Source organism: Hyla sarda, chromosome 4, assembly GCF_029499605.1.
Source record: "Hyla sarda isolate aHylSar1 chromosome 4, aHylSar1.hap1, whole genome shotgun sequence".
NCBI lineage: Eukaryota > Metazoa > Chordata > Amphibia > Anura > Hylidae > Hyla > Hyla sarda.
The window spans coordinates 54,659,533-54,678,665 of record NC_079192.1 but is presented as its reverse complement, the minus strand read 5'-3'; the positions used below and the strand labels follow the sequence as shown (position 1 = coordinate 54,678,665).

General features: G+C 45.4%; 1 protein-coding gene across 7 annotated transcripts in view; it reads right to left on the bottom strand.

Moving 5' to 3' along the window:
• Nucleotides 1–19,133, bottom strand: part of ANK1 (ankyrin 1) — a 353,544-nt gene that overhangs the window by 98,638 nt on the left and 235,773 nt on the right. For all 7 annotated transcript variants that reach the window (XM_056570987.1, XM_056570992.1, XM_056570991.1 and 4 more), the window contains 5 exons: nucleotides 16,246–16,443; nucleotides 12,087–12,185; nucleotides 9,468–9,566; nucleotides 2,310–2,408; nucleotides 1,927–2,019 (listed from right to left, as the gene is read on the bottom strand). In XM_056570987.1, the coding sequence (XP_056426962.1) occupies nucleotides 1,927–2,019; nucleotides 2,310–2,408; nucleotides 9,468–9,566; nucleotides 12,087–12,185; nucleotides 16,246–16,443 (588 nt within the window). The remainder of the gene's footprint in view (nucleotides 1–1,926; nucleotides 2,020–2,309; nucleotides 2,409–9,467; nucleotides 9,567–12,086; nucleotides 12,186–16,245; nucleotides 16,444–19,133) is intronic.

Sequence of the window (19,133 nt, the reverse complement as noted above, 5' to 3'; positions counted from 1 at the left end):
TATTTTATTTTATTTTTTCATTAGTTTTATTTTTTAATTTTATATTTATTTTTATTTTTATTTATTTCTATTCATATTTAATTTATTTTTATTATTTTTTCACCATTATTATTTTTATTTAACATTTATATACTTTCTGTTTTATTATTTTCACCGATTTACTCTTGTTTTGTTATTATCCTTATTTATATTGACATATTTATATGATTAGTGATTTCGTCTATATTTCCGTTTGTTGTAATTTTATATTTTGGATACACGATTCATCCTGTTCCAATGATTTTATAGTTAACAGAGCAGCAACATATACTAAGAGATTAGTTATTTTGTGTAGAACAATATATTCCTAGGATTGGTACATTGCCTGCGGTAGATACATGAATATAGAGTTACTACATTACTACATTGAGGTCGATGTGTCCGATCCGGTTATTCGGAGAAACCAAATGTGAACAAGGTTCCATTGGATTTCCCTTAACAGTTTGGAAGAGTTGCTCTGCTCCATATGTTTGATATACCTAGGGAACACTTGCAATGGCATAATCCAAATACCGTGTTTTTCTCTTGATTTAGCAATTACTAACAGGTGCGATTTGATTATAAAGACAGCAGGAAGGGGTCGGAGGACTACAATTCCCAGCACCCCGAAACGCGTTTAGGTTTCTGGCACCGTTCACATTGACACTAACAGTGTCCGCATTTAATCCCGAAAGTCCCGGCAACGGAGGAGTTAATCCAGCTCTATCCTGCCCTGCCTGGCGGCAACTCATTTCCATCTACCTCCTGCAGTCTAGGTCTCCACGAGGGACGCAGTTCCCGGACTCACCACCGCTCCCGTGCTCACTGCCACTCTTGCCGGAGTATTGGCATTTTACCACCACGAAGCAGCCGGAGAGTTGCCGCAGCTAGCGGTACGGAACATCGCATCGCGCCCCCCTGCCATCGGGGTTGCAAGTGCAGCGTGAGACCGCCGTGCCCCCCTGCCATTGGGGCAACGAGAGCAGCGTGAGACCGTGACATACGGTAGAGGACACTACAGCCGCCAGCGACTGACATCCAGCAGTGGTGAGAAACATCATTTATATAAACCATCTCTCTGGAAATTGACTTTGCATTATTTCTTCCAAGTGCACATTTATTTTCACCATACAACGGGACTTTCATAGTGTTTCCGGACTAACGGATTTTTACCGGATTATTGGACTATATTCCGATTTTCAGCATTTTTCTCACAATTTAGCATTTTTTCATTATTATTCATGTGATATCCCACTAGGGCCCAGTGGGAATATCTTGTAAAGTGCCAGTTAATGTGTTAAGATATTGACCACATTTTATTATTAAATGTTTAAATTGACGCTGTTATTATTTATTTCCATTCCTATCGTTATGCACCAGGAATGGTGAGGTCCTTGAGGTATAAGCTAATACTTTGACTTTTTCTCTCACTTGGATGCCGGTGGGGTCCGGCTATAGCTTTAATTATCCCTCGGTCCTTTTGTTGTGAGCTGCACCTATTTTGAGTTTTTTAATTTACAAATCTGTTTAACTTTCTGGAGCCAGTTGATATATATAAAGTTTTTTCCTGCATAACCCCTTTAATAAGGGGGTAGAATATTCATATTAACCTGGCTGAAAAATATTTTTACTATGGGACGGTAATACGGAGTCTGTAACTATTATTTCCTAGTCTACCTATAAAGCTAAAAGAAAGTTAAAGGTTCAAGTCCTGCACCGTATCCATAAAAGTCTATTATTCCTTTAAAACACTGTAAAATGTCCTCCAGTATAGTACCAGTTAGGTCTTCTTTCCAGGTCCTTCACCTACCACCTGTTGAATATTTCCCTATGGTCTCTCCAGGCCTCACTCCCCAGACCTGTAGCTTTCTCACTCTTTTCTATTCCATTGTCCCCTTTTGTACTCACCTGGGTAAGTGGTCCATCTGTCACCAGACTCAGAACATCTGTCACAGAGATGTATCCTAGACGCTTGGCAATGGCCAACGGTGTGATCCCATTCTGCAGAGGCGTAGGGCACAGGAGGATGCAATAGGGCAATGAGGAAAAGAATGAGGCATGAGAGGCCGAGAAGAGGCAATCGATGGGTGATGAGGCAGAGTAATGGAAGGCAAGACAGGTGCCAGGAACCGGAAATAAAACAAAAAACAGGACAAGGTGATAAAATACAATGATAGTCAAAAACCGACAAGAGGTCAGGACAACAAAGCCAGAAGACGTTTTCTAAGACTGACAGACATCGGACATGAGGTAAGGACAGAAGAGGTCAAGTGGCGACTGGCAACTCTCACCATGCTAGCCTGATTCGGGCACGCTCCGTTCTTCAATAGTAGCGTAACGATGTCTGTGTGCCCCTGCTGGGCAGCCTGGTGGAGCGGCGTGAACCCCAACTAAAACAAAAATATACAAAGACCATATATTACATTTTTCTGTGTGAGCTTCTTGGATGATTACTCTCATCATCTACATAATAACAACTAGAACCCAGAGGAATAAGCAAAAAGCCTATATAGTGCATCCATAGGGGATTACAGCCATTTAATGGAGCTTTCACTGTACAGATTCAATAGGGAAGAAACTTAACCCATTATAGACCAGATCAATATGCATGTAGGCTGAGATGTCACGTCAGCACAATTTAATGTTGCGTGTGCCAGTGGTTAGGAGACCAACAATGAACTGGAATGACAGCACGGATGGATCTTCAGATAAGAAGAATGACAGGTAGTGGTTTATTCTGTACTGCAAGTTAAATAGGACATCACCTACATAACAAACAACCACAATGGCCCTCATTTACTATTGCAAACCCGACATTTTTTGTCGGGTTGTGCGCCAGAGATTCTGTCTGTGCCAGATTTTGCGCCAGAATTGAAAAAACCCCGACTTACTCCCCATTTTGCTAAGAAAACCCGAAAAAGGGGCAAGGTTGCCTGGAAAATGGGGCGTGGTCTCCGAAAAGGGGCGTGTTCCCGACATTGTCACAAAAACCCAACATATTTACTAAGGTTTCCACATAAAATGTGGTAAAATCAAAAACGAATGACCAGGGAGTCAGGAGTTTGTCTGGCGCAGAGAGGAACCATCAGGCAGCCAAGTAAAATCAATGGATTTATTAGATGCAACGCGTTTCGCTGCGCATGCGCAGCTTCATCAGGCATGATGCCTGATGAAGCTGCGCATGCGCAGCGAAACGCATTGCATCTAATAAATCCATTGATTTTACTTGGCTGCCTGATGGTTCCTCTCTGCGCCAGACAAACTCCTGACTCCCTGGTCATTCGTTTTGATTTTACTCTCACCCAGGAGGGCTGCAGTGGACCTTCTTCCATATCTCTTCTGCTCTTAACCTTGTTGTGTGTGGGTGCACAACCAACTTTGGTAAGCGGCTTGGGAATCACCGTCCCCTACCCCCACCTGCAAGATCTACTGATCCCGCACATGAGGCGCCTTCCTTTCTTTCTCTACATAAAATGTGGTGGATTTGAGCTGAGGAAAACCAGACAGATCAGAGCATGTGTAAAAAAAGCAAAATGTAGGGAAACCTTAGTAAATACCGTGGAAAATAAATTGTAGGGAATTAAAACCCACAAAGAAACCTGCACAACACTCTTAGTAAATAAGGGCCAATGTCTACACAAACCATCACAAGGTACCTGCATGACTCTGGGCTATGAGCCAGACACCCAACCACAGGTATTCCCCTGACCTCATGCCACCACTCTTATAGGGGTACTCCGGTGCTTAGACATCTTATCCCCTATCCAAAGGATAGGTGATAAGATGCCTGATCGCGGGAGTCCCGCCGATGGGGACCCCCGTGATCTTGCACGCGGCACCCCGTTTATAATCAGTCCCCGGAGCGTGTTCGTGATTACAGGCGACCACAGGGCCGACGGCGTGTGATGTCACGCCTCCGCCCCCGTGTGACGTCACGCTCCGCCCCTCAATGCAAGCCTACGGGAGGGGGCACGCCCCCTCCCGTAGGCTTGCATTGAGGGGCGGAGCATGACGTCACACGGGGGCGGAGGCGTGACGTCACACACCGCCGGCCTTGTGGTCGCCGGTAATCAGACCCGGAGCGAAAACGCTCCGGGGACTGTTTACAAACGGGGTGCTGCGTGCATGATCACGGGGGTCCCCATCGGCGGGACTCCCGCGATCAGGCATCTTATCCCCTATCCTTTGGATAGGGGATAAGATGTATAAGCACCGGAGTACCCCTTTAAAGGCTATCATGCTGCAGAGCAATATGACAATGGAGGTCGGAATGGAAGTTTGTCCTTTTCAGAAACAACTCTTGCTTTTCTCTTGAACGCAATGATAGTCGGAGACTGATCTGTAGACCACATGGGCAAAGAGGTCTTCAGGAGAGAAGATCACACTGGTCCTACTCACGATATCATGGTGTGGGGTGGCATAATGGACAATAGCCGGACCCTTCTAGTCTTCATTTCTAGTACAGTAACAACTTACATTACATTGATTTGGTTGTGGAACCAGTGCTACAGCCATTTCCCCAAATTGTCCCAGAAGCCATTATTTAATACGACAAGGCCAAGCCTCAGGTTGCTTGTGCTACTGTGAGCAGCCTATATGAGCTAAACATTTTTCCATAGTCCGCAGTATTTCTGGACTTGTCTCCGATTGAACACATCTGAGACGTCACTGTTCGACAATTACAAAGGGAGCTGCCAGCAGCGGATCATTCCTCAGACAACCATTAATAGCCCCATTGATGTTACTGTTATCTACTTACGGGAAATGAATTTACGGGAATTATATCAATGGCTGGCACACACCTTATTTATGCTAAAATCTGCAACTTTTCACTCCTCTTGCCACTATTTAAAAAGAGAAAAAAGATGGGAGGACGAGAGGAACTGTATATCCAGGGGAAATGTGCAGATCAAGTATAACATACCAACAGTGAAGAGCAGTATGAACAAGAAAGTAGGGGGAGCACTCACCAAAAGACGCTCTCAGTTGCGGTGCAAAGTATTTCTTTATTTAGATGCTGGTAAAAACAAGATGGACGCCAGGAACGCCGGTGTACAGGTAAGCTTTCACGCCAACAACAGGGCGCTTCCTCAGACTGGTCCAAATTCCTCTGTCAGGTATAACATACAGATGGTAAAAATTGGTAGCCAGCCAGGTAAGGGACACAATTAGCCACATGGGGAACTACAGAAATATATGGCAAACATAGTACAAATACACAGGTAAAAGTAAAACACGTAACATGGAAAGCAAAAAGCAATGAACATGCACCTAGTGAGAGGTATCCAGACTAGGTGCATGTTCATTGCTTTTTGCTTTCCATGTTACGTGTTTTACTTTTACCTGTGTATTTGTACTGTGGTTGCCATATATTTCTGTAGTTCCCCATGTGGCTAATTGTGTCCCTTACCTGGCTGACTACCAATTTTTCACCATCTGTATGTTATACTTGATCTGCACATTTCCCCTGGATATACAGTTCCTCTCGTCCTCCCATCTTTTTTCCTGTGCCACCCATCCTGCCATCCTCTATATGTTTTTTATGTGTTTTTATATGTTATGTTTTCTCAATAAAGCTATACTCGTTTTTCTAAATTTATACTTTGGTCTTTGATATTTTGGTGTTGATTATCGTAAGTGACCAGTGTATTGGTATACAGTGGTCCCTCAAGTTACAATATTAATTGGTTCCAGGACGACCATTGTATGGTGAAACCATTGTATGTTGAGTCCATAACTCTATGGGAACCTGGTAATTGGTTCTGAAGCCACCAAAATGTCATCCAAAAATAGGAAAAAGTGAGGATTAAACAAAAATAAGTAGATAACTAATATAGATAAAGCAAATCCTGACATATAAAAGAAAGAAAGATCTGCTGGGAGCTGTAATCACTGTCTAATTCAGTTTTTCCCAACCAGGGTGGCTCCAGCTTTTGCAAAACTACAACTCCCAGCATGCCCGGACAGCCTTTGGCTGTCCGGGCATGCTGGGAGTTGTAGTTTTGCAACAGCTAGAGGTGCCCTGGTTGGGAAACACTGGTCTATGTAGAGAACAGGAGTCTCTTCAGGGTCCTGTACAGTACACACAGTGGGAGAGATTTATCAAAACCTGTGCAGAGTAAAAGTTGCCCAGTTGCCCATAGCAACCAATCAGATCGCTTCTTTCATTTTCAAAAGGGCCTGTGGAAAATGAAAGATGCAATCTGATTGGTTGCTATTGGCAACTAGGCAACTTTTCCTTTGCACAGGTTTTGATAAATCTCCCCCAATGTCCTAAAAAAAGTAAAATGGAGCAGCCCTTACTTGGTTCAAAAGGAGCAGCTAACCTTGGCATAAGTTAAAAGTAGTACAGAACACGTAGTACCTCCCTGTACTGTAGGGGGCGCTACCAGACAGCCAGTCAGTGCATGTACTTCAGTAATACAGGGGTTTTACCAGTGAAATATCCATTCTGATTGGTCGGTTCTTCCAGCCATTGACACATTTTGCAGATTCTACAGCATTGTATGTTGAGTCTGGTTTCAAGTTACAATGGTCCAGAAAAGACCATTGTATGTTGAAACTATTGTATGTTGTGGCCATTGTAAGTTGAGGGATCACTGTACTCGTAGCTTACTGTTGGTAACTATTTAAAAAGAGCAAAGGTAAGTGGTCAGGTTTAACTGGCTTCGGCAAAGGTATGCCTGCATCAAATTTACTAAGAGGTGAGCACCTCCCAAAAATGTAATGGTTTGACGCTGTCCTATAAAATGCCAGCCTAAATAAATCTACACCTTAGTTTGCCCTTACACCAGGCTTATTGAACAGACAGCTCTCTCCTAGGTTCCCAGGGCTGACTGCAAAGGGCTTCCCTTAGTCCCCGATTGTGTCTCTAGCAAACCCAAACTGTGATGTTAAAAGGGTTAAAAACTAGGGGTTCCTCTGGTTCTGTCCAATAAAGCAGAAACTTGGCTTTTATTATACAGCTAAGCACCAGCTCCAATGCAGCCTGGGGCCCAGAAAAACATAGCGCTGTAGGATAGGGCCCCTTGCCATCCATCGCAAAGAGGTCCATTCATGTCTGTTAAAGGGGTGAAAAACTTTTTTTTTTTTTTTTAAATCAACTGGTGCCAGAAAGTTAAACAGATTTGTAAATTACTTCTATAAAAAAAATCTTAATCCTTCCTCTACTTATTAGCTGCTGAATACTACAGTGGAAATTCTTTTCCGTTTGAAACACAGAGCTCTCTGCTGACATCACGAGCACAGTGCTCTCTGCTGACATCTCTGTCCATTTTTAGGAACTGTCCAGGGTAAAAGGAAATCCCCATAGCAAACATATGCTGTTCTGGACAGTTCCTAAAATGGACAGAGGTGTCAGCAGAGAGCTCTGTGTTTCAAAAAGAAAAGAATTTCCGCTGTAGTATTCAGCAGCTAATAAGTACAGGAAGGATTAAGATTTTTTTATAGAAGTAATTTACAAATCTGTTTAACTTTCTGGCACCAGTTGATTTAAAAAAAAAAAAAAAAAAAAAAAAGTTTTTCACCGGAGTACCCCTTTAAAGGGGTTGAAGGAGTTGTCTTGTCAGAAATATCCTTGTCCTAAGAAATGTAGCTATAGGACAGTGGTCTCTCACCTGTGGACCTCCAGATGTTGTAAAACTACAACTCCCAGCATGCACGGACAGCCAACGGCTGTCCGGGCATGCTGGGAGTTGTAGTTTTGCAACATCTGGAGGTCCGCAGGTTGGAGACCCCTGCTATAGGAGATAGAGGGGTAGCAGTTGCACCTGATACCAGGAGGCCCCTTTTCCACATAACAATAATAAGAACGAGTATTAAAAAAGAAATATATAGGCCCAGTTAGATTTTGCATGGGGGCCCAGGAACTTTGTTATGGCTCTGCCTGTCCATATATCATATTAGGGCACATGAACACCAAAGAGGGTGGTCCTCTGCTTGAGACCCCCCCTTTATAAAATACTTAGTAAGAGTGGCTACCATTATGGTGGTCCAGGTCTGTCCATGTATTATGTGCATTAAAGAGGTATTCCAGGAAAAAAAATGTTTATATATCAACTGGTTCCAGAAAATGTAACAGATTTGTAAATTACTTCTATTAAAAAATCTTAATCCTTCCAGTACTTATCAGCTGCTGAAGTTGAGTTGTTCTTTTCTGTCTAAGTGCTCTCTGATGACACCTGTCTCGGGAACTGTCCAGAGTAGGAGCGAATCCCCATAGCAAACTTCTTATGCTCCTGAGACAGACAGAGGTGTCAGCAGAGAGCACTGTTGTCAGACAGAAACGAACAACTCAGTTTCAGCAGCTGATAACTATGGGAAGGATTAAGATTTTGTAATAAAAGTAATTTACAAATCTGTTTAACTTTCTGGAGCCAGTTGATCTAAATAATTTTTTTTTTCCTGGAATACCCCTTTAATGTTTCCCCCTTAATGTAAGTGAGATATGATAGCCCAAGATTAGTCTTCCACAAATCAATGGTATTGATGGTTTCTATGAGGATTTTCCTCCATCTTGTTGACCACTATTTCCCCTCTTATATGCACAATTTGTGAGTGAGTTGCAGGGGTCAAATCCTGGGGGGGAAAAAAGTGAGGGAACTCATCCAAGAATTACACTCAAAAGCTGGTCCTGAAGGACTACTGCTAATGGGAACAGTGTTCCTGCTGTGGAAAAAGTGCAGGAATTCAGTTCCCACGCGTTCCTGTAGGATTTGAGCCCTGGTGAGTTGTGATTAGAGATGAGCGAACTTACAGTAAATTCCATTCGTCACAAACTTCTCGGCTCGGCAGTTGATGACTTTTCTTGCGTAAATTAGTTCAGCTTTCAGGTGCTCCCATAGGGCTGGAAAAGGTGGATACATTCTTAGGAGACTCTTTCTTAGGACTGTATCCACCTTTTCCAGCCCACCGGAGCACCGGAAAGCTGAACTAATTTACGCAGGATAAGTCATCAACTGCCGAGCCGAGAAGTTTGTGATGAATCGAATTTACTGTAAGTTCGCTCATCTCTAGTTGTGATGTATCTCCAAAATAGTATAAAGTTTGGAACTAAACATACAGGGAAAGTTCATGATGACTTAGTAAAGGATCTACTATGGAGGGTGTTTTTCCCAACTCTTTAGATCTCCTCCATTCTTAGTGCAATTTTATTGCTATAACGTAGGGCAGTGGTCTTCAACCTGCGGACCTCCAGATGTTGCAAAACTACAACTCCCAGCATGCCCGGACAGCCAACGGCTGTCCGGGCATGCTGGGAGTTGTAGTTTTGCAACATCTGGAGGTCCGCAGGTTGAAGACCACTGACGTAGGGGATGTAGCCCCTAGCACTACTAGGCACAGGCGCACGTATTGAAGAATGTATACAATGAAGACCCCTTCATTCGGTTGAGTGGAGCCCCCCCACTTATTGATCACCGAAAAGAAGAAAGACATGGTCACTTGCTCACCTTGGTGGTCGCATTCACATTGGCCTGATGCTGCAGGAGAAACTTTACTATCTTGACGTTCCCGTAGTGACAGGCGACATGAAGCGGAGAGAACCCCATCTAAGAGACAAGTAAGTGAATGCTAAAACACAGATGTCACCATTGCTGATCACTAGTACCTATATATTGGGGCACTTAGAAAATGGGCTAATTTTATGGCAATTTTAGATATCTACTAGAAAATTAAAGGGGTACTCCGGTGAAAACCTTTTTTTTATTTTTTATTTTTTTTTAAATCAACTGGTGCCAGAAAGTTAAACAGATTTGTAAATTACTTCTATTAAAAAATCTTAATCCTTCCTGTACTTATTAGCTGCTGAATACTACATTGGAAATTCTTTTCCGTTTGAAACACAGAGCTCTCCGCTGACATCATGAGCACAGTGCTCTCTGCTGACATCTCTGTCCATTTTAGGAACTGTCCAGGGTAAAAGGAAATCCCCATAGCAAACAGTTCCTAAAATGGACAGAGATGTCAGCAGAGAGCACTGTGCTCGTGATGTCAGCAGAGAGCTCTGTGTTTCAAAAAGAAAAGAATTTCCGCTGTAGTATTCAGCAGCTAATAAGTACAGGAAGGATTAAGATTTTTTTTTTATAGAAGTAATTTACAAATCTGTTTCACTTTCTGGCACCAGTTGATTTAAAAAAAAAAAAAAGTTTTTCACCGGAGTACCCCTTTAAAAATTATCACTACACCATACAATGCCAATGTGCATCCTTATACAATATTTATCGGGTTTTGCCTGCAAAAATCTCAATGTCCTAAGAAAATGTAAAAGAGAAAAAAGTGACATCTATACATTATATATTGTAAATTATATAAGATCATCAGTTCCATGACCAAATTAAAGGGGTATTGGACCTTGGAAGTAGGCAGATTTAGCAAGTGGAACTTGCTAAATCTGAAGAAGGGGTTTGTACACCCTGAAACGCATCATTTTATGTTTTATCTTGAACTTGCTAAATCTGAAGAAGGGGTTTGTACACCCTGAAACGTGTCATTTTATGTTTTATCTTGAACTTGCTAAATCTGAAGAAGGGGTTTGTACACCCTGAAATGCGTCATTTTATGTTTTATCTTGAACTTGCTAAATCTGAAGAAGGGGTTTGTACACCCTGAAACGCGTCATTTATGTTTTATCTTGAACTTGCTAAATCTGAAGAAGGGGTTTGTACACCCTGAAATGCGTCATTTTATGTTTTATCTTGAAATAAACTGCAAACTTCATCTCCTCTCCATCACCTGGTTGTGATTCCTTCCACGGACACCTGAGCGCCTGCTTCCTAGGTCATTTTTCCTCATCTTGCATCGTTCTCCATACGGGAAAACTACCCAGCTTTCCCGAGACCTGTGGGCCTGTACGGGATCCAATTTCCACAATACCTCAGTTGAGGTAACATGCGTATATCCATACGCTCTAGGTGAGCGGCCATCCTATAGACTCTACGTCTACCCCCTCTGTGGGGTTTTCTCTTTAATTTATTAGGGTAACGCACAAGGCGCCTCTTCCTGGGCCTTTTTTTTTCTCTCTTTTTCTCCATTATCACAGATCCTCCAAAAAGAGCCCCACCTCTGTCCTTAGGTTATGTGTGGTATTACAACTTGCCTTTATTCAATTAAAGGGGTACTCCTGTGGAAAACTTTTTTTTTTTTTAAATCAACTGGTGTCAGAAAGTTAAACAGATTTGTAAATCACTTCTATTAAAAAATCTTAATCCTTCCAGTACTTTTTAGGGGCTGTATACTAAAGAGAAATTCAAAAAAGAAATGCATTTCCTCTGTCATGACCACAGTGCTCTCTGCTGACCTCTGCTGTCCATTTTAGGAACTGTCCAGAGCAGAGGAAAATCCCCATAGCAAACATATGCTGCTCTGGACAGTTCCTAAAATGGACAGCAGAGGTCAGCAGAGAGCACTGTGGTCAGGACATCAGAGGAAATTGATTTCTTTTTTGGATTTCTCTTTAGTATACAGCCACTAAAAAGTACTGGAAGGATTAAGATGTTTTAATAGAAGTGATTTACAAATCTGTTTAACTTGCTGGCACCAGTTGATTTAAAAAAAAAAGTTTTCCACGGGAGTACCCCTTTAATGGGACTGATCTGCAATACCACACACAACCTGAGGAAAAGTGTAGTGCTGTTTTTGGAAGAAAAGCACCCCTTATAATAACCCATTTAAATCCCAAGGCTGCAAGCTGTATGACTCTGATTTTACAGTGATGTTGATACTTTAATAAAAAGATGACCTGAGATTTGTATTACAATGTTCTGCAGCAGCTGGGGCTCAGTCCTTTATAATACGCACGAGAGCTGCAGAAAAACCTCTTCCTTTTATAGAAAGAAGGGGAATACTAAGAGGGGGGGGGGGGGGGATTTATCTACTGGCGCGCACCTCACCTGCTAAAATGCGTGCGTGTTTTTATTTTTGGCATATGTCTGTATAATTGTCATTGACATGTATTATCTTACATGGATTATATGTTATATAAGATCGATCTGCAATGGTGGGATGTGATAAGACCCCATATAACATCCAGAAATCCACGTGTTGTTAACTTCCTCTCTAGTAGAATTTACCCGTGTCTCCGCGCTCACTGCAGCATCATGGGAAACCAGGATTTCTGCTACATTTAGGTGACCTTCCTGACAGGCCAGGTGGAGGGGGGTGAGGGAGCTCTGTGAACACAAAAAATTGCATCATGTTATAAAGCTGCAATCACCGGACATAGATGGCACCCATACAGTCGGGACGTCTCCCTGTTTACAGTTTTAAGATTAAAAACGTATCCTTTATCTACAGGTTAGGGTATAAGTGTTTGATGTGGGGTGTACAACCTCTGTGACATCCTGTGATCTTCAGAACAGGGGCCCAAATCTCCATGCTGCATGGAGAATGGGGTTGTCACGTGCACCATGCATTCTCTATGGGAGTGCTGGAGATACACGAACACTGTACTCAGGTATGTCCAGAACTCCCGTAGAGAATGCATGGAGCGCATGCCAACCCCACACTTCATGCAGCGGGGAGATATAAGGCCCACACTTCATGCAGCGGGGAGATATAAGGCCCACACTTCGTGCAGCAGGGAGATATAAGGCCCACACTTCATGCAGCGGGGAGATATAAGGCCCAAACTTCATGCAGCGGGGAGATCTAAGGCCCACACTTCATGCAGCAGGGAGATATAAGGCCCACACTTCATGCAGCGGGGAGATATAAGGCCCACACTTCATGCAGCGGGGAGATATAAGGCCCACACTTCATGCAGCGGGGAGATCTAAGGCCCACACTTCATGCAGCGGGGAGATCTAAGGCCCACACTTCATGCAGCGGGGAGATCTAAGGCCCACACTTCATGCAGCGGGGAGATCTAAGGCCCACACTTCATGCAGCGGGGAGATATAAGGCCCACACTTCATGCAGCGGGGAGATATAAGGCCCATACTTCATGCAGCGGGGAGATCTAAGGCCCACACTTCATGCAGCGGGGAGATCTAAGGCCCACACTTCATGCAGCGGGGAGATATAAGGCCCACACTTCATGCAGCGGGGAGATATAAGGCCCATACTTCATGCAGCGGGGAGATCTAAGGCCCACACTTCATGCAGCGGGGAGATATAAGGCCCACACTTCATGTAGCGGGAAGATATCAGGCCCACACTTCATGCAGCGGGGAGATCTAAGGCCCACACTTCACGCAGCGGGGAGATCTAAGGCCCACACTTCACGCAGCGGGGAGATCTAAGGCCCACACTTCATGCCCCACACTTCATGCAGCGTGGAGATCTAAGGCCCACACTTCATGCAGCATGGAGATCTAAGGCCCACACTTCATGCAGCGGGGAGATATAAGGCCCACACTTCATGCAGCGTGGAGATCTAAGGCCCACACTTCATGCAGCGGGGAGATATAAGGCCCATACTTCATGCAGCGGGGAGATATAAGGCCCACACTTCATGCAGCGGGGAGATATAAGGCCCACACTTCATGCAGCAGGGAGATATTAGGCACACACTTCACGCAGCGGGGAGATCTAAGGCCCACACTTCACGCAGCGGGGAGATATAAGGCCCACACTTCATGCAGCGGGGAGATCTAAGGCCCACACTTCACGCAGCAGGGAGATCTAAGGCCCACACTTCACGCAGCGGGGAGATCTAAGGCCCACACTTCATGCAGCGGGGAGATCTAAGGCCCACACCTCATGCAGCGGGGAGATCTAAGGCCCACACTTCATGCAGCGGGGAGATATAAGGCCCACACTTCATGCAGCGGGGAGATATAAGGCCCACACTTCATGCAGCGGGGAGATATAAGGCCCACACTTCATGCAGCGGGGAGGTATAAGGCCCACACTTCATGCAGCGGGGAGATCTAAGGCCCACACTTCATGCAGCGGGGAGATCTAAGGCCCACACTTCATGCAGCGGGGAGATATAAGGCCCACACTTCATGCAGCGGGGAGATATAAGGCCCATACTTCATGCAGCGGGGAGATCTAAGGCCCACACTTCATGCAGCGGGGAGATATAAGGCCCACACTTCATGTAGCGGGAAGATATCAGGCCCACACTTCATGCAGCGGGGAGATCTAAGGCCCACACTTCATGCAGCATGGAGATCTAAGGCCCACACTTCATGCAGCAAGGAGATATTAGGCCCACACTTCATGCAGCGGGGAGATCTAAGGCCCACACTTCACGCAGCGGGGAGATCTAAGGCCCACACTTCACGCAGCGGGGAGATCTAAGGCCCACACTTCATGCAGCGGGGAGATATAAGGCCCACACTTCATGCAGCGGGGAGGTATAAGGCCCACACTTCACGCAGCGGGGAGATATAAGGCCCACACTTCATGCAGCGGGGAGATATAAGGCCCACACTTCATGCAGCATGGAGATCTAAGGCCCACACTTCATGCAGCGGGGAGATATAAGGCCCACACTTCATGCAGCGGGGAGATATAAGGCCCACACTTCACGCAGCGGGGAGATCTGAGGCCCAGATTTCATGCAGCGGGGAGATATAAGGCCCACACTTCATGCAGCGGGGAGATATAATGCCCACACTTCACGCAGCGGGGAGATCTGAGGCCCACATTTCATGCAGCGGGGAGATATAAGGCCCACACTTCATGCAGCGGGGAGATATAAGGCCCACACTTCATGCAGCGGGGAGATCTGAGGCCCACATTTCATGCAGCGGGGAGATATAAGGCCCACACTTCATGCAGCGGGGAGATCTAAGGCCCACACTTCATCAGCGGGGAGATCTAAGGCCCACACTTCATGCAGCGGGGAGATATAAGGCCCACACTTCATGCAGCGGGGAGATATAAGGACCACACTTCATACAGCGGGGAGATATAAGGCCCACACTTCATGCAGCGGGGAGATATAAGGCCCACACTTCATGCAGCGGGGAGATATAAGGCCCTGTTCTCGAGATCAAGGGGGTCCGACCTCTGGGATAGGAGATATGTTAGTAAACGCTCAAGGGAGGTCACCTGTCCCATGAATGAAGGGAATGGGGGTCAAACATATGCACTTTTGCTTCATTTACGTGGGGGACAATTGCCATCCATTCTTGTTATTAGTGGGGCCACAGCAGTCAGACCTGCATCATTTAGCAAGTTATCACCTATACAGTGGATAAGGAATAATAAAGGGGTACTCTGGAAGAAAACTTTTTAAAAATCTTAATCTTTCCAGTACTTATCAGCTGCTGTATACCAGAGAGGAAGTTCTTTTCTTTTAGATTTTCTTTCCAGTCTGACCACAGTGCTCTCTGCTGACACATCTGTCCATGTCAGGAACAGTCCAGAGTAGGAAAAAATCCCCAAAGCAAACCTCTCCTGCTCAGCACAGTACGGACAGAGGCGTCAGCAGTAGTGTTGCGCGGCATAGGCCATATTCGAATTCGCGATATTTTGCGAATATATGGAGGAATATTCGTCATATATAGTCGCTAAATTTGCATATTCGTAAGATTTGCATATGCGAAAATTTGCATATGCAAAAATTAGCATAAACGGAAAATCGCATATGCGAAAATTAGCATATGCAGCAATTTGCATAACCGAAAATTAGCATGTGCAAATTTTCACATATGCGAAAATTCGTACGCCAGTCTCACACAGTAGTATTAGAGCCTTTTTTACACCATGCAAGCTGGAAGCAGAGAGGCATGATCACTGTGATGTGTACTGTGAAAAAAATTATAAATAAATAAAGAATATTCGTAATTGCGAATATATAGTGCTATATTCGCTAATATTCGCGTATATGCGATATTCGCAAATAAAATTCGGATTGCGAATATTCGCGAGCAATACTAGTCAGCAGAGAGCACTGTGGTCAGACTGAAAAAAACTACTCTATTTCCTCTTTAGTATAAAGCAGCTGATAAGTGCTGGAAGGATTAAAATTTGTAAATAGAAGTCATTTACAAATTTGTTTAACTTTCTGGAGCCAGTTGATAAAAAAAAAGTTTTTTTCCCATCGGAGTACCCCTTCAATCTTGGAATTTACCCTGTAAACTCTGTATAATAAAAAGTTTAGCAACTTTTTAAAACTTTTTCCTTTAACAAACAGTCACATCGCAACTTTTACTTCTCCAGAGGAATTGGAGGTCACTAAGAAGTTGAAGCGAAGAAGAAAATGCAGAAAGCTTAGTGGGGGGGGGGGGGGGGGGGGAGTCCATGCAGCGCATAAGATTCTCAGGACGTCCTTACCTTATTGCCTACGTGGACACTTCCCTGCTTGCTTAGTAGCAATGTCACCATATCGACATGACCCTCCTGTGCAGCCAGGTGGAGGGGAGTGACACCTTGCAGGGACTGCGCATTACAAGTGGCACCAAACTGCAGCAAAGCTCGGGCTGTGTCGACAGATCGCTGTTTTACCGCCATGTGTAAGGGAGTGTATCCATTCTGTAACACAATACAGACACATTGTAGTTTAGCCAGGCCTGCAGTATACTGTGTAGGAACCACAACGCACACTTTATCCAAGTGAACAGACTGCATTCAGGTGTCCACTTATCTCTCTACTGAAGTCCTTGGGAATTATGAAGCTCAATCTCTGTCTTGATATGGCTGACTAAAGCTGTCTCGTGACTAGACAGGGATCTGAGAATGTCCATTCTATCATTCTAAGTTGGATGATGCCCTGCGCAGTGCCTTCTGTTGGCACTCTGACCATATGGTGTCTTTTTATATACAGTGACCCCTCGACCCACGATGGCCCCGACATACGATCATTTCAACATGCGATCACTCTCAGAGGCCATCGCATGTTGAAGGCAGCATCAACATACGATGCTTTTGTATGTCGGGGCCATCGCATAAACGGCTATCCGACAGCGCAGACTGCTTCAGCTGCCACAGGATAGCCGTTTACGGTGCCCCGTGGGGTCCGGTGATGGTCTCCTACCTGTCCTCGGGGCTCCGGCGCGTCCTCTTCGGGATCCCCTGCATCGTTGGCGCTCTTCATCTACGTCATCACGTCACTGCGCACGCCGTCCCGTCATCCAACAGGAGCGGCGTGCGTAGCGACGTGATGGCGGCGACGGAGAGCGCGGTTGCCAGGGAAGCAGAGGCCGGAGCGTCGGGGACACCTTGGGGACGCGGCAACAGCGATGGACGGTGACATCCCGGGCAGTGGTGACGAGCGGTGATGGTCCGGAGCGGCGGGGACAGGTGAGTACAACTTTCTCTAACAGTGGTCTCCAACCTGCGGACCTCCAGATGTTGCAAAACTACAACACCCAGCATGCCCGGACAGCCAACGGCTGTCCAGGCATGCTGGGTGTTGTAGTTTTGCAACATCTGGAGGTCTGCAGGTTGGAGACCACTGTTCTATACTTTACATTGCACGGATCCCTCAACATACGATGGTTTCAACAAACGATGATCCATTTGGAATGGAGTACCATCGTATGTTGAGGGACCACTGTTACGCCTAGCGCTCCGGGTCCCCGCTCCTCCCCGGAGCGCTTACGGCGTCTCTCTCTCCGCAGCGCCCCGGTCGGTCCCACTGACCGGGAGCGCTGCACTGTCATGGCCGTCGGGGATGCGATTCGCACAGCGGGACGCGCCCGCTCGCGAATCGCATCCCAGGTCACTTACCCGTCCCGGTCCCCTGCTGTCATGTGCTGGCGCGCGCGGCTCCGCTCTCTAGGGCGCGCGCGCGCCAGCTCCCTGAGACTTAAAGGGCCAGTGCACCAATGATTGGTGCCTGGCCCAATTAGCTTAATTGGCTTCCACCTGCTCCCAGACTATATCTGTTCACTGCCCCTGCACTCCCCTGCCGGATCTTGTTGCCTTAGTGCCTAGTGAAAGCGTTTACTGTGTTTGTCCATACTGTGTACTTGACCTCCTGCTATTGCCTTATTGACTACGATCCTTGCTGCCTGCCCCGACCTTCTGCTACGTCCGACCTTGCTTCTGTCTACTCCCTTGTACCGCGCCTATCTTCAGCAGTCAGAGAGGTAGAGCCGTTGCTAGTGGATACGACCTGGTCACTACCGCCGCAGCAAGACCATCCCGCTTTGCGGCGGGCTCTGGTGAACACCAGTAGTGACTTAGAACCGGTCCACTAGCACGGTCCACGCCAATCCCTCTCTGGCACAGAGGATCCACCTCCTGCCAGCCGGCATCGTGACAACCACTGTACTGCTGTTGGTGTCTACATAACACTACCATACATATGCCTAATAACAATACTATCCAGTGCCCCCACCACCATACACTGAAAAAATAACAGACAGTGTGTGGGAGAGTAGCTCTGTAAAGCCAGTCAAATAGCTGCAAAATGGCAGCCAGAGACAAGGAAGCAGACATAGGACCTCATTTATTATTGCAAACCCGACATGTTTTGTCGGGTTGCGCGCCAGATTCTGAGAGTCTGCGCCGGAATTTGCACCAGAAATGAGAAAAACCCGACTAACTCTCCATTTTACTAAGAAAACCCAAAAAGGGGCATGGCTGCCAGAGAAAGTGGGTGTGGTCACTGAAAAGGGGCGTGTCCCTGACATTTTCACAAAAGCCCAACATATTTACTAAGGTTTCCACAGGAAATGTGGTGGATTTGAGCTGAGGAAAAACCCCACAGATCAGAGCATGTGTAAAAAAAGCAAAATGTAGGGAAAAGTGCAAAATGTAGGGAAACCTTAGTAAATACCGTGGAAAATAAATTGTAGGGAATAAAAACCCACAAAGAAACCTACACAACACTCTTAGGAAATCAGGGCAGTTGTATCAGTGCAGGTATCATACAAACATTGGCCCTTATTTACTAAGATTGTTGTGTAGTTTTTTTTGTGGGTTTTAATTCCCTACAATTTATTTTCCACGGTATTTATTAAGGTTTCCCTACATTTTGCACTTTTCCCTACATTTTGCTTTTTTTTACACCTGCTCTGATCTGTCGGGTTTTCCTCAGCTCAAATCCACCACATTTTCTGTGGAAACCTTAGTAAATATGTTGGGTCTTTGTGAAAATGTCAGGACACGACCCTTTTTGGTAGCCACGCCCCCTTTTCCCGATGACCACGCCCTTTTTCGGGTTTTCTCAGGGCCATATATGTTTTTTTAAACAGGGCTTCTGTTTTTATTTTTCC